Source organism: Crocodylus porosus, unplaced genomic scaffold (assembly GCF_001723895.1).
Source record: "Crocodylus porosus isolate Cpor-Errol unplaced genomic scaffold, CroPor_comp1, whole genome shotgun sequence".
Taxonomy (NCBI): domain Eukaryota; kingdom Metazoa; phylum Chordata; order Crocodylia; family Crocodylidae; genus Crocodylus; species Crocodylus porosus.
In genome coordinates this window covers 26,257,202-26,270,651 of record NW_017728917.1, presented here as the reverse complement: position 1 = coordinate 26,270,651, position 13,450 = coordinate 26,257,202, and the positions used below count along the sequence as shown (strand labels likewise).

Genomic DNA, 13,450 nt, shown 5'->3' with positions numbered 1-13,450 from the left:
AATAGTCAAACAAGAGCCATAGTTTCATAAACAGAGAGATCATTTATGTATCTTGAGAATAAATATTAATTACCTATGTTTTAAATATCAGAGCCCTCGTATTTACTCAGTTGGGCTCTGGATTTTTTTTCGGTAGAAAACCCATAAGGAAATGCATATGATTTTAATAGTCTTTTGTTTAAAATGTTAATAAGATATAAAAGAGTACATTTCAAATTAATTCAGATGTGATGAAGGCAGTAGTTTTATATCTTGTTTCACACCCCAAGGTAACACGAGCATTAAAAAAAGATGAGCATTTAAAATGTATGGTGTTTGACTAATTAAAAAGAAAGTATTTTCACTTTAAATTGCTATCCAGATGATCAGAAAAAATACATATATGCTATATCAAATATATAAAAGAAAATATATTCCAATGCCAATGTCACAGGTTGTGAGTAGAAAAGAAATGAAGGAAAAAGTATATGTCTGTCCCCACACACACTGAAAAGAGTTATAGTACATCCATCCATAAACATATGGGACTATATAGCACTTACTTGGTCTGATGCAGAACTATGATCAGTATCATGTGTGAAGAGAAATACTTTATATTTGGGTCATGGAACCATAGATCCAGATGTCACATCATTATTATTACATTAATCATGCTAGTAGTGCCTAAGAACCAGCTGAGAATTGCACCCATTGTGCTAGGTGCTGCATGGGCACTATCCCTGTCTCAGAAGAGAACTTGCAGTACAACAATGAGAACATTGGAGTTTTTTGGTGGGCGGGGGTTAGTTTGCTAACAGAAAGGGAAGGAGGAGCAGGGGGAGGTGGGAAGAGACGGAGAAAAGGAGTTGTGTCTGTGAGGTAAGGCTGAGGACTGAGAGAGGGAGGTAGAACATACAGTCAGGGAGCAGACAAGGGAGAGACTGCCTTCACAACAACCCTGTTGTAAGTCTCATATTCATTTTTCTTACAGGAATGCAGTATTTATTTCAATAATCCTGCATTTTATGGCATGTTATGAAAAATGCATGCTATAGTTAAAGTTATGGAAAGAGCACAAACCTCACTTAATCTTATTTCTTTGGCAAGGTCCTTGATAAGTTGTGCTGGTTTAAAATTCTCTGGGAGTTCATCTTCATGGTCTGCTAGTGCCTAGAACAGAACAAAAGTCTGATAATGACTTAAAAATAACATTATTTCCAAATTATGAAAAGACTCGTCAGTTGACCCATCAATGTTTTTCTAAGTGCACAAATCTAGTAGCACAAACATCATTAGATAATTCTTTTTAGATAAAACAAATAATGTTTTTAGCCCAAAATCAATTACAAAATTACAAAATCAATAGGGTTTTTTTGGTTATTAACATGTGATTTTGCAACTGTAATATCTCCTTGCTTTCCTGTGTTTGTGCTTTCCTTCGCTAAGTCTATTTCTTTCACTGAGGTAAACGGGAAAATACCACCTAAGAAGAGCTTCTTAACTGTGAATTAATTGTGAGAAGAGCTTCTGAATTGTGACAGGGGAGAGAACTTCCAAACCAATATGCTCTTCGCAACACAATGACCTAGTTACTATAAAATCCAGAAGATGCTGACTGCAGGACATCAAGAACCAAACTTTCAATTCAACCTTAAGTGGCTCTCTGTAGCTGTAGGCACATCACAGTCAGGCTCCTCATCAATCCAAGTGAGACATCTACCTGATCTGATCTTACATGGCAAAACTGTCCTCAGTTGCTTTTGCTCTACCAAAACTAGAAGCCTATGTTGAAATTCCAAATTTATAAATCCATACAGCATAGTTCTGAAACTGTGACTCTACAGGTATGCCATGATGTGTTTGAAAATCCAGCAGCTAGTCTTAATAAACATTTAGCAAGCATATCAATACTATGTGTAAACAATTATGAAATGATCATATATTTGGTTCCATTACTAAATAGTTCATAAAGGACAGATAAATGATTAAGTGATATTTTAATAAATTATTAATCAATTGTTATAGATGCAAAAGGATACTTGCAAATGTAGCTTAAAACCATCTGGAACATTTTTACTGATGTACATATAACCACCTATAAAATATATGACTCCTTCAGTAGCATGCTTGTAATACTGATTAATCATTTATTAGCCCATTATGAAATATTCAGAGACTGAAACTTTTGAAGAAGTATGACACATAGCTCATAACAGAACTTTAATTATAACACCTATATAAAAAAACAGCACAGGTGGAAGATAGTGCCCATTTCTGACTACATTCTTTATTACTTTTCTGAGTTTGGATTTAACAAAATAATAATTTTTTTAAAAGCTTACTGGAGCTAGAAATGCCAACAAGCTGTCTCTCCATTTCCTTCTCTTATTTGTATCCCTCTAAGGGTGTGGACACATGTACATCTGGAGTCATTTCAAAAGGGGAATGTTTCAAAAGGGGAACAGCTGGTAGGTTCTAATTATTAATTATGAAAAAGCTGAGAATGACACAAATGTAGGAAAACACAAAAAGCTAGTAGAATGTAGCATGAAGTAGGGTTAGATCTGGAGTAGTTTTGCTGTGTTTGTATTATTTTCAGCTCCTTCAGACATAATAATTAGAACCCGAGGGCTGCTGCCCTTTTGAAGTGTTCTGCTTCTATGACTGTTCCAAATGTACATGTGTCCACAGCCCGTTTAATCTTCATTGATACCACCCTGATGTGCTCAGACCTTCTAGCTGATAGCAGAGGAGTACCCTGCCCCAAGAAGCAGCCAGCGGGTGTGAGAACCTCCTCAGGAAGGCAAAGCTATTTGTAGGTGATAGCTTTTATTGGACCAACTGAATGGTTAGGATAGACTTAGACAAGATTTTAAATGCAATGCATTCTTCTTTAGAGAAGGTTCAAAATCCTTGCCTCTCACTTATTTCCTAGACTAGCATAGTTATAACATCAGTTCCTCAGGAAGGGCAATTTTGTAGGAGGCTCTTTGGAAACATTTTTAACTTCAGTCCAAATCTCCATAGTGCCTCTGAGTACTTCATGCTCATATTACCTCTGTCTCACTCAAGTCTATAGTGTGGCAAATACTGTTTTAGAATAGGAATTAAAGGTATCATGCTAGATCCTCAGCTGATGTAAATCAGTACAGTACCACTGACTGTAGCAGAACTGCCCAAATGATACCAAGTGAAGAGATGTCTTTTCCACATCAAGGTATTTCTGACAGTAACCAGAATCACCGTATCCAGCCATAAAAAGCACCACACAATATCAAATCCATCTAATTAAATGAAAACAGCGATTGGCCAGATCATTCACCCAGGGCTCCCCTTTAGAAAGGTTGCTGGTTGGAAACTGAATGGTTCAAGGGGTGGGTAATGGGATGCAGTGCTGTCACTGGTCTGAATTTACCCCAGGTAAGTTGTTAAAGTTCTTTCTGTGTAACAGTCTTCAATTACCTGAAAGGTAGTTATAAAGAAGATGGTGATAAACTATTCTCTGTGGGTGCAGGGAATAGACAAGGAGTAACACTCTTAAACTGCAGCAAAGGAAAATTAGTTTGGAGATAAGGAAGAACCACTATGAGGGCAGTTAAGCATTGGAACAGGCTACCTAGGGAGGTAGTGGAATCTCCATCCTTGGAATTTTGTAAGAGCAGGTCAGGCAAACACTTGCCTGGAACGGTTTAGACAGGGATGTTCCTGCCTTGACTGTGGGGGCTGGACTAAATGACCTCCTGAGATCCCTTCCAGCCCTATTTTTCTATGATTTCCTGATTCTATAACACCCATTCAAATTCACTACAAAGTCATGCAGCAGTGGTGCTCTCCAGTCTGGGGTCATCTTCAGAAGACTGGCAGCCGTGTGGCATGCAGGGATTCCTGTTGCTAGATAGCTAAAGAAAAGGACTCCTTGCATGCCTCTTGGCTTCTAGAGGCTCCTGAGGACAGCCTAGTGCACAGGAGAGCAGACCCAAGGGGTAGTGAGCAATGCACTGTGGGATGCCAAGAGTGAACAATACCCTGCCATGCTCTATGGAGATACAGTAATTGGAGGAAGGCACTTCAAAACAAAGTGATCTGACGATGCTTCTCATTTTCTGAGGCTAAGCCTTGAAGCACCTCAGCCATTTGTGAAGCACCTTGTCAGCCATGCATATCTGCAAGCTCACCCTATGCAGCACTTCAGATGCAGCAGTAGAATTATGGGTGGGCAAGTAGGGCACCAGTGCCAGAATGACAGCCCCAGGGAGCCTGCAGCACAACAGCAGCAGCCTGTGTTTTAGGAGCTTGCACTACCATACAGCAGCACCCCACACCACCATACAGCAGCAGTCCTTTGCACAGAGGTCAGTGCTTGGCACCCAACCTCTGCCCAGGCTGCTGAAATTTGCAGTTATACCTGTGTTCAAACTAGGGTTGATAAGCCATTCAATCAACCAGTCAGATATCGTCAACTGATGAGTCAGTTGCCTACATATTTTTTAACCGGTCAAAGATTATAGCAATTTTACAAAAACATTACTTTTTTTGTGGTTTTCTTGAAATAAACATGATTTTGAATGCTTTTTGACACATTTCTTAATGGAAAATTTGCGCTTTTTCTGTGTATTATTCAGACCTATTGGCAATTTTTGGCTGATATTTGACCAGTAACTTGACCAAGGTTTATTTGACTGGTCAAATACCCAGCCCTAATTTAAACATTACATCTGTCCAGGGACTCAGGAAACAAATAATTTTTCTACCAGTCATTCCACTAACAGGTCCCTCTCCTTCGGGAATCTAGGATTCTTGATTTTTGCTACATTGATACATTATTCCTCTTCTGTCTTCCTCTTTTGCTCTTGTTAGTTCACAAGCCAATGGTACAGAACACTAAAACAAGACCTTTTCCTACCTGCTTTTTAGTCCATGACCTGAAAGCACCATTGAGAATTTTTGCCCCTTGGAGCAAATGAGGAGGAGGCTGCTGCCCAGCTTTGTGCAAACCTAAACAAAAGGAAGATAAGATGGCATTCAAGAGTGGCCAGCAATTCTCTATTCAATACTTGTTTGGTTGGGTTTTTTGGTTGTCTGGTTTTTTTTTTAACCTAATTGTGATTGTTTGGATCTTGTAGGATGTATACAGTGGAAACCAAACCAGTCACAGCTACAACTTCTATAGTAATAGAGAGTGTATTTACTGCACCATAAAATAAATTCAACCTGTCCCGACACTGTTCTGTTCTTATAAGGTATGTGTACGCTGGAATTTATGGCTATATATATCTGGATATATTTGGCAATCTCTTTAATTTCTGCTACAATAAAATAGAATTGTCCACAGTTCAGGCTGCTCTTACAATAATGTTTGGTATCTAAAACACTCTATTCAAAGGTTTGCCACAGATCAGATACTGATCCTATGACATACTGCTTATACCAGACAAACAATCCTAATTTTCTTTGAGAAAGAAGGTTTCCCAGTGGCTTTGCTTGTTAGTTTTGCTAATAGTGAATTCACAAGGTCTCCTCCCTTTCTTTGAAGTCTCAGGAATCTTTACTCTTCTTTCATTACAGCCATTTATTTTATTTGTTTTAAAAAATGTGTTTTTTTCTCTCTCTGGACAGATATTATGATGCTCCTAAGGCGAAAGCAAAATGCTTGCAGTATATCAAATGAATATGTAAATACAGTGCATGTGTGAATGAATGGATGGACTCATTTACAAGAAGTACAAGTTGGCAACTTACACTCCCCAGAAAACTTTTAGTGCCAATGTAGGCTATATACTTGACATTAGGAAAGGACCAGATTATGCTTCCCTTTTAACCATGTTACTTGTTATTTTGCAAGGGCAAGTGGTCCTATACTTAAATCAACATACTACTCGAGAAACAAGGCACTACTCTGTGTATAAAAGGGTCTGCAAAATTGTTTGGAAATTGGAGAGCGCATAGGACACAAGTGCAAATTTGGTACATTGTGGAAACACTGTATTACCTGTCTTCATAGGCCATGAGTGTCGGAGATTTGGCTCCAATATTCATGGCCTATGAAGCAATCCAAGTACATTTTATAGTGTGGATGAGGCCTCAATTCTGTCTTGTGCAGCTCTACTATAATTATGGTCCTTTCTATAGACAAAAGGCAAAAGCACTTTGCACTGATATGGAGGAGCCCTTCTATCAGAAGAATGTGTCTTGACTGAGTTGTATCAGTAGAAGAGAGAGGTTTAGAGAACAAGTACTTCCCAAATTTATCTGGGTGTTTTATTTGCCTATATACCAGCTGAGCACAATTCACTGTACCTTTGGTTGATATCCCGGACAAACCTCAAAAGACTTGAGTCTATTAACACTAGTGGTTTTGGCCATTGTCCATCTTTTGTCTTGCACATCAACAGAAAATAGTAATAACACTATCCTCACACAACCACAGCTGAGTAAACAAAGAGTGCACGAAACATTGTTCTACCTTTGAACGTCTCTAGCAGATGCTTCCCCATATACCAACAAGCAGTTTCATAGTTTGGAAACTGGGTTAGGCTGACAATTTTCAACCGCCTTTCTACTTCGTACGCTCTGTGACACAAAGCAAAAATGCACTTTAAATGTAATGGATCACAAGCATTATTATCCAGTGAAAAGCATTGCTTATCAATATGCTGGAATGAAAATGTCTTATGGCTTTATCCCCCAGAGAAGTGTTAAAAAAGTAAAGAGAAACATTAAATTAAGCACACAAAGTGGTCTTACTGCACTATTTGTCAGACCTCAATAAATAACTGTTTCTATTACTTTGCAAGTTTCTATTACTTTGTAAGGAGTCCAGGGAGGCAAAGAGAAGGCAATATTCAGAAGGATGTATAGCATAAGGTAACATTGCACCAATTTTCAACATAAACCTTCTGCTGCTGCTATAACACGGGAAATAAAAGAACTCAAACAAACTTACACTTGATTAGAATCTGTATAAGCTATTTCTAAGTGCATCTCCTTGCAGGGTGTTTAAAAAGGGGCCAGACTTGCACATGCCTTTTGAATTAGGCCTTTAAAGTATAATAGTATAATTACTAAATATTATTGCTAATTTCTATGAGAAATATGGCAAATTCATGGTCTTCTGAACCCACAGAGGAAATATAAATTCTTTAGAGCTAAAACTGGGCCTCAGTCAAAACTTCAGATCCCAAGACAACAATTCTTCCCCCCAAATAACACATCAAGCCAGAAACAAAACGTAGCTAAAAATTTATCAGACAAAACTGAAAACACAGGTGAACGCACCTCATCTGCATTTCAACACTTAAGCTATGTAGAAAATGTCCTGCAAATGCTAGGCAGTCTACAGGTGTTAGAGTTGCATAAATCCAACCTGTAAGACAGAGAAAGGAGACTCTGGTGAATAAAAGCAGGAACTAATATTGTGTGTAATTTATGAGCAGAGAGAGCTAGTTAGCCTTCTTAAACTGAAGTCAAGCAGAAGGCAGGGTAGATATGCACCTTATAAACTAACTTGTGTGCATGTGTACACACGTGTGTGTGTATAATATATTTTATGTATGTATGTATTATATACTTTATATTATATACTGATCTATTCTGTCCTTTCACAGCATCTGATGAAATAAGCTTGGGCTCAGAAAAGCTTATGCTATATACACACACACACACACACACTATAGATATATATATATATATATATATAGATATATATATACACACATAGATACACGCTATAGTGAGTGTGTGCGTCTTATTTAGTTTGCCTATAAGGTGCATATCTATCCTGTCCTCTGAGTGAGTACATCCTGGCTGCATTCCCATGGCTGCTTACTTTTTGTATTGACATCTAGTTCCAATTCATCCCTAGGGTCAGGAACATATTCTCTTTTAGAGCAAATATACTTAAAACAAGGTTGAATTTTGTCCTAGTACATATTAAAAAATAAGAACGTGACTGCGTAAAGTGTTGAGAACTTCAGCTTCCATGGGAAGCCAACTTCAAGTGTGGTGAGATCAGGGTGTATTGTAGAAGAAGAGATTGTATGTGTATTGTTCATAGTGCTGCTACTTAACTGTTGTTACTCTGCAAAGCTGCAGTAGCAACAGTGAGAACTGATTTCATGCTGCTTCCCCACCATCATAAAAACCTTTAGTGCTGATTATTTACTGATATTGGCTTTACTGTAGCACTAGGGACAGGTGTTTTCCAAATACTTATTTTCATACAAAAATCTACTCCCGCATAAGCCCCCTCACAAATTAGCAAATCTCTATTAATTGTTCAGCGTTTACTCAACCATTTGTTTCACATATGGTCATGAGAAAAACACCCACTTCCTACTATTTATGGTCAAAGTAAAATTCAAGTGGATAATGAATTCAGCATCAGAATGCAAAGGCAGACCCAAATAGGGCACAGCTCCTGTAGGTGCAGCCTGGACAGTATGAATATCAGGATGAACATTACTAATATCTACTTGTATTAACATCCAGTTGGCACTTGCCTATGCCACACATTGTATAAATTCACAGAGAATGGTAACTCCTACCCCAGCAAGTTAACTATCTAAATAGGTGGGAAACAGAGCCATAAAGAGGGGAAATGACTTGCCCAACATCACAGGAAGGTCAGTAAAACAGCAAATTCCAGTTCTCCTGAAACCCAATGGAGTGTCCTATCCACTAGACTAAACCGTGGCTGTCCAACTTCCAGGGGACTGAGGGGCCACATACCCTGTGGGCCATACCAATGGGGGCCACATGCCAAGCCGGCCATACCAGGATGAGTCACAGGCTCCCAGGCCATGTGGATGCCCCTGCTGCTGTACAGCCTCCCACCCCAAAGCTGCACCATGTGTCCACGTGGCCCTGGCTCACCCTCCACTCTCCATACTGCAGATTGCACATCCCACCCCCACCCTGGGGTGGGGACAGGAAGAGGCAACAGGAGGAAAGAGCTGTTGCAGCTGGTGATGAGGAAGTGGCAGCCAAGCAGGAGCCTGGGAGCTGCAACTTAACTGCTCACAGGCTAAGTGCACGCTGCCAGGTGGATGGCCATGCACTAGACCCTGCTGCCTCCATAACAAGATTATGATGAGTGAGTACCAGGGAGCCCATGTAGCACCACATGCTCACAGCACAGCCTAACCAGGCTGGACCATGGCCTGCATGAAACCTTGCCCCTATGTGGCCATGCCTTAGAGAGTCACCCTAAAAGGGTTCTGCAGGCTACTGGTAAGCATCATTCAATGCCTCTCCTTCAGGCTTTGAATAGTCTTGCTGGAGCTAAGCCAGTTTCTGTCTGATGTTTTACCATACTTTGCCTCTAGATCCTATCCTGGACCCTGCCTAGCCCTTTTTCTAGTACCTGCCCTGGTCTCTACTTTCACAGGAAACACGGGTCCAGGTAATAAATGGACTCTTTAGTCTAGCTGGGAAAGGCATAACAGAAACCAGTGACTAGAAGGTAAAGTCAGAGAAATTCAAACTTTGAAATACAACGCTGTATTTTGCTAATGGGGGTGGGGGGGTAATCATTGGAACAAACCACCAAGGGAAGTGGTGGATTCTCTTTCCTTGCTGTCTTCAAATGAAGACCAGACACCTTTGAGAAAGACTGGCTTTGACCAAACACAAGCTACTGAACTCAATACATGGCTACCACAGTTAAAAATTAAGCATTGGTGATGTACAGGAAGTTAGACTAAATGGTCTTGGCCTTAAACACTATAAATCTATGAATGCTGCCTTGAATAATATCTGATGTCTTAATTTATTGCAGGATGCCAGTCATTTTAGCATGTTCAAAATGTTGAAAATAAGATTACCTTTACATTTTATATTAAAATGGGTTTATGCAAAACTAGCATGTAGCTCAGGGCAGGCAATTATTTTGGACAGAGAGCCACTTACTGAGTTTTGGCAAGCCATCGAGGGCCACATGACAGGCAGCCCAGGGCAGATGAATATTAATTTTCTAAATTTTTAAAGGCCCCGCGGGCTGGATAGAATGGCCTGGTGGGCTGCATCCAGCCCCCGGGCTGCATCTTGCTCAACCCGATGTGGCTTTATCAAAATCCTTATTAAAGTATATATTTTTAATTCTTATGTTCTGATTTTATAGAACAATAGAAACAAGTGACAAAAAAAACCTAACGGATCATTTAGGGTAGGGCTGTCCAATTGGAGGCCTACAGGTTACATGCAGCCTATGAGGCATTAAGTTGTGGCCCCCAGGCTCCAGCTCAGCCACTGGTCCCTCTATAGCTCTGGCTGGAACAACAGCCATGGTCTCCAATCTCTCCCTCCCTCCTCTGGCTGCTACTTTTTGGACTCTTCCCTATGGGTCAGGGCAGTTCTGTGCAGTGCAAGGAGTAGAGAGAAAGTCAAGAGCTGCACAGTGCAAGGCGGGACCTATGTGGGCACCCAGCACACCAGTTGTGGGGATGTCCACACAGGCATGTGGTGCAGCAGCAGGGGAGTGGCCCATATAGGTGAGCAGTACAGCACTGGGGCCGGGGATGTCTATATGGATGCGCAGTACAGCGGCAGAGTGTCCACAAAGGTACGTGGCCTGGAGATCTTGGTGGAGCCTGTGTGGCGTGCAGTCCTGATTTAAGGTATGGACAAATGTATATTTTATTTTTAGTTGCTACAAAGACTGGGGGGAGCTTCTGTTCAGGAGCATGCAGCAGCTGTTATGTTGTAAGTTATGGGTGCATGAGATGGTGGTGACAGGATATGGCAAAACTGCTTCAACTTTAACCCTGCTTCATCCAGAGTTGAAGTTGAGGTGTTCAGCTCCCTTGTATCTGTACAGGCTCATACACATATAAGTTACTGCACACTCCAGAGCAGCAGCTTTCCCTCAGCTACGAATGTCCATCCCCTCACTCCACCTCTTCACAGTGCACGTGTTCCCTGTAGAGTATTTTCTTATGCTTTGTCCAGTCAAGTGTTACATGATTTCCATCACTTCCCCAGGGAGTCTTTGCAATCAAATTGAGTTATAAAAATATTTCTGATGTTATTCTTTTGCTCAGCTTACTTTCACTACTCCTAGATAACTAATCCCTTTCATTCCCTGGAGCTTACTTCTTTTAAAATATTTGCTCTCCCCACTGTATCTCTGCAACCTGAGTGAAGCAAAAACTATACAGCTGTTCACAAGTTCTCTGCCTCTCCACCACTGGCTCTAAGTCAGGCAAGCAAGCTTCAAGTTTAATATGTGCTTAAATGCTGTTCTGAACAGGTGTTGTCCTCCTGTCTGAGAGGAAGGGGGCTTGGGAGGCTAGCCTGGGGCTTAGTAGAAAAAGATTCACTTCCCAGCTCTGACAGAATTCCAGTGTGACTTGGGCAAGGCACTTGGCTTCTCTATATCTCCGTTTCTCCGTCTGTAAAATAGACATCAGTCTCACAGGGGTGTTGGGAGCATAACTCCATTAAAGACTAGGAGCTGCTCAGACCCTGTGACAGTGGAGGTCATATAAGAGCCCAAGAAAGGTAGACATCCTGAAAATCTTGAATGCCACCTCCTTCTTCTGGTCTGCTTTTTTAGCATGGAATACAGAGCACAGGGAAAACAGAATACATCACTTAAATCAGGGCTATCCAGCTCACAAGCCATGAGCCACATGCTGCACCTGAAGGGTTAGCATGCAGCTGGCAGGCTGTCCATCACCACTTCCCCCCTCCCACAGTGGCTCCTGCCATGAGAGTTAGGTTCTTTGGGATCCCCCTCCTTCTTCTAGCTCCTACTTGCTGCATCTGCTTCTGGGGGCTGGGTGGCACAGTGGGACGGGGCTGGGGCACCAGGATGCCCATGCTGTTCATGCAGCGGGGAAGTGGGTTGAGCCTCTCACACTGTGTGACAAAAGCAGGAGCTGGGCTGCTGGCACTGTAAGTAGCCACATGACCAGGAGGGGAGGAGGGTCCTGTGTGTGCATCAGAGGAGAGCTGGGCTGGCTGTGCAGCAGAAGAGGGGAGACATGCTGCCCACATGGTGTGCATTGCAAGGAGGGGAGCAGGAGAGCTGGACTGCCAATGTGAGGTGAGGTGAAATTGTGCTGCTGGCACAGCACGCTGGGCTGCTCATGCAGTAGGGGAGAGCTAGGGCTGGGCACCTGTGTGGCAAGCAGCCTTCAGGTTTGTGTCCTTTGCACCATGTGGCCCCAGGCTGCCTGGACAGCCCTGACTGATATGAAAGCATGGTTTAAATTACATTAATATCCAATCTGCAGCCTGTAATGACAGTAAATGAAGGCCTCCGAATCTGTATTTCATATGATCACCGAAGATATTGTGTTGGTCCACTGACTAAATGCATGAAAGAACATTTATTTCTGGGAGGGGGAACATTAAAACTGAGCCAAGAAAGAGTGCTCTATGAAACATATTATTTTTAACATTTTGGGGAACACTGGTACCCACCTTTACACCATACTCACCTGATGGAATAAAAAGTGTTTGTCCTTGTTTGACTGTGCATTTATAACATTTGTCCACTTGGTCTGCAAAAAACATCTCGCTGTGATTTGCTGCTGACTGCCAGCGTTCATACAAAGAAATGTTTGCAGAGGCTGGTTTGATGAGATAAAATATCTTTTCTCCCTGCATTAGAAAAGATGCAATTAGTGACAAATATCCAAACCAAAAAACAACTACTCCAGCCTCTCTGTTAGACTGAATATTTTAACACTATTTTTTAAAGATTTTCTAGCTGATTCTGTATCAGATCAGTGACATGTGGTAAATGAAATCTGATGTAATTATGTAAGTTTTAAAGTTTGAAATATATACAAAATCTAACAATTCACTAGTAGCAGATGCTTGCCCAGACTTTAAGAGCACTGTAGTTTGTCAGACTCCATCCCTCTGCAATAGAAGAACAATACTAATGATATTTAGCAGCAACAGAGAAATATAATACAAGAAGGAAGTGCATAAAGTTCTCTGAAGCAGAAGATACAATTAGCATGCTGTGAGCCATATCATCAGCTGGTGAAAGTGTCAGAGAGAAAAGTAATGATGCTTCACCAATATACATCATTTATATCAGATAACTTTTAAGAAGTTCTTAAGAAAGCTGTAAGCATTTGATTGGTTATGAAATATGCAGTACAGTATAAAACCTTACTTTTAGCACATGGTACCAAGCTGATGCCCCTCCAGAGTCTATGTGAAAATCTGTGTAGCTGTCCTTCACACATATCAGGCAGTACTTGGTAACTTTTGGTTTTCCCAGAAGAGCATCATCAGGCCAATAATTCTCCACCCAAGACAGCTTTTTAACTATATCAGGTGGTTCTACAAAACTGGACATTCTTTACAGAAAAGGGGAAAACATGTTAAAAATAATCAAAATAATCCAGATTCACATTAAAAATGATCTAAAAATTATGTCAATCTGAAGCTAGAGTAATTCCAAAGCATTTATAATCACAATATTACCTGGCATATTTTTGGCATAAGGAAAACA

General features: G+C 40.9%; 1 protein-coding gene across 5 annotated transcripts in view; it reads right to left on the bottom strand.

Annotated features, from left to right (window-relative positions):
• The window catches only part of PHF2 (PHD finger protein 2), a 162,622-nt gene that overhangs the window by 34,912 nt on the left and 114,260 nt on the right, over positions 1 to 13,450 (bottom strand). For all 5 annotated transcript variants that reach the window (XM_019536947.1, XM_019536948.1, XM_019536949.1 and 2 more), the window contains 6 exons: positions 13,109 to 13,295; positions 12,420 to 12,582; positions 7,255 to 7,342; positions 6,443 to 6,549; positions 4,883 to 4,974; positions 1,060 to 1,149 (listed from right to left, as the gene is read on the bottom strand). In XM_019536947.1, the coding sequence (XP_019392492.1) occupies positions 1,060 to 1,149; positions 4,883 to 4,974; positions 6,443 to 6,549; positions 7,255 to 7,342; positions 12,420 to 12,582; positions 13,109 to 13,295 (727 nt within the window). The remainder of the gene's footprint in view (positions 1 to 1,059; positions 1,150 to 4,882; positions 4,975 to 6,442; positions 6,550 to 7,254; positions 7,343 to 12,419; positions 12,583 to 13,108; positions 13,296 to 13,450) is intronic.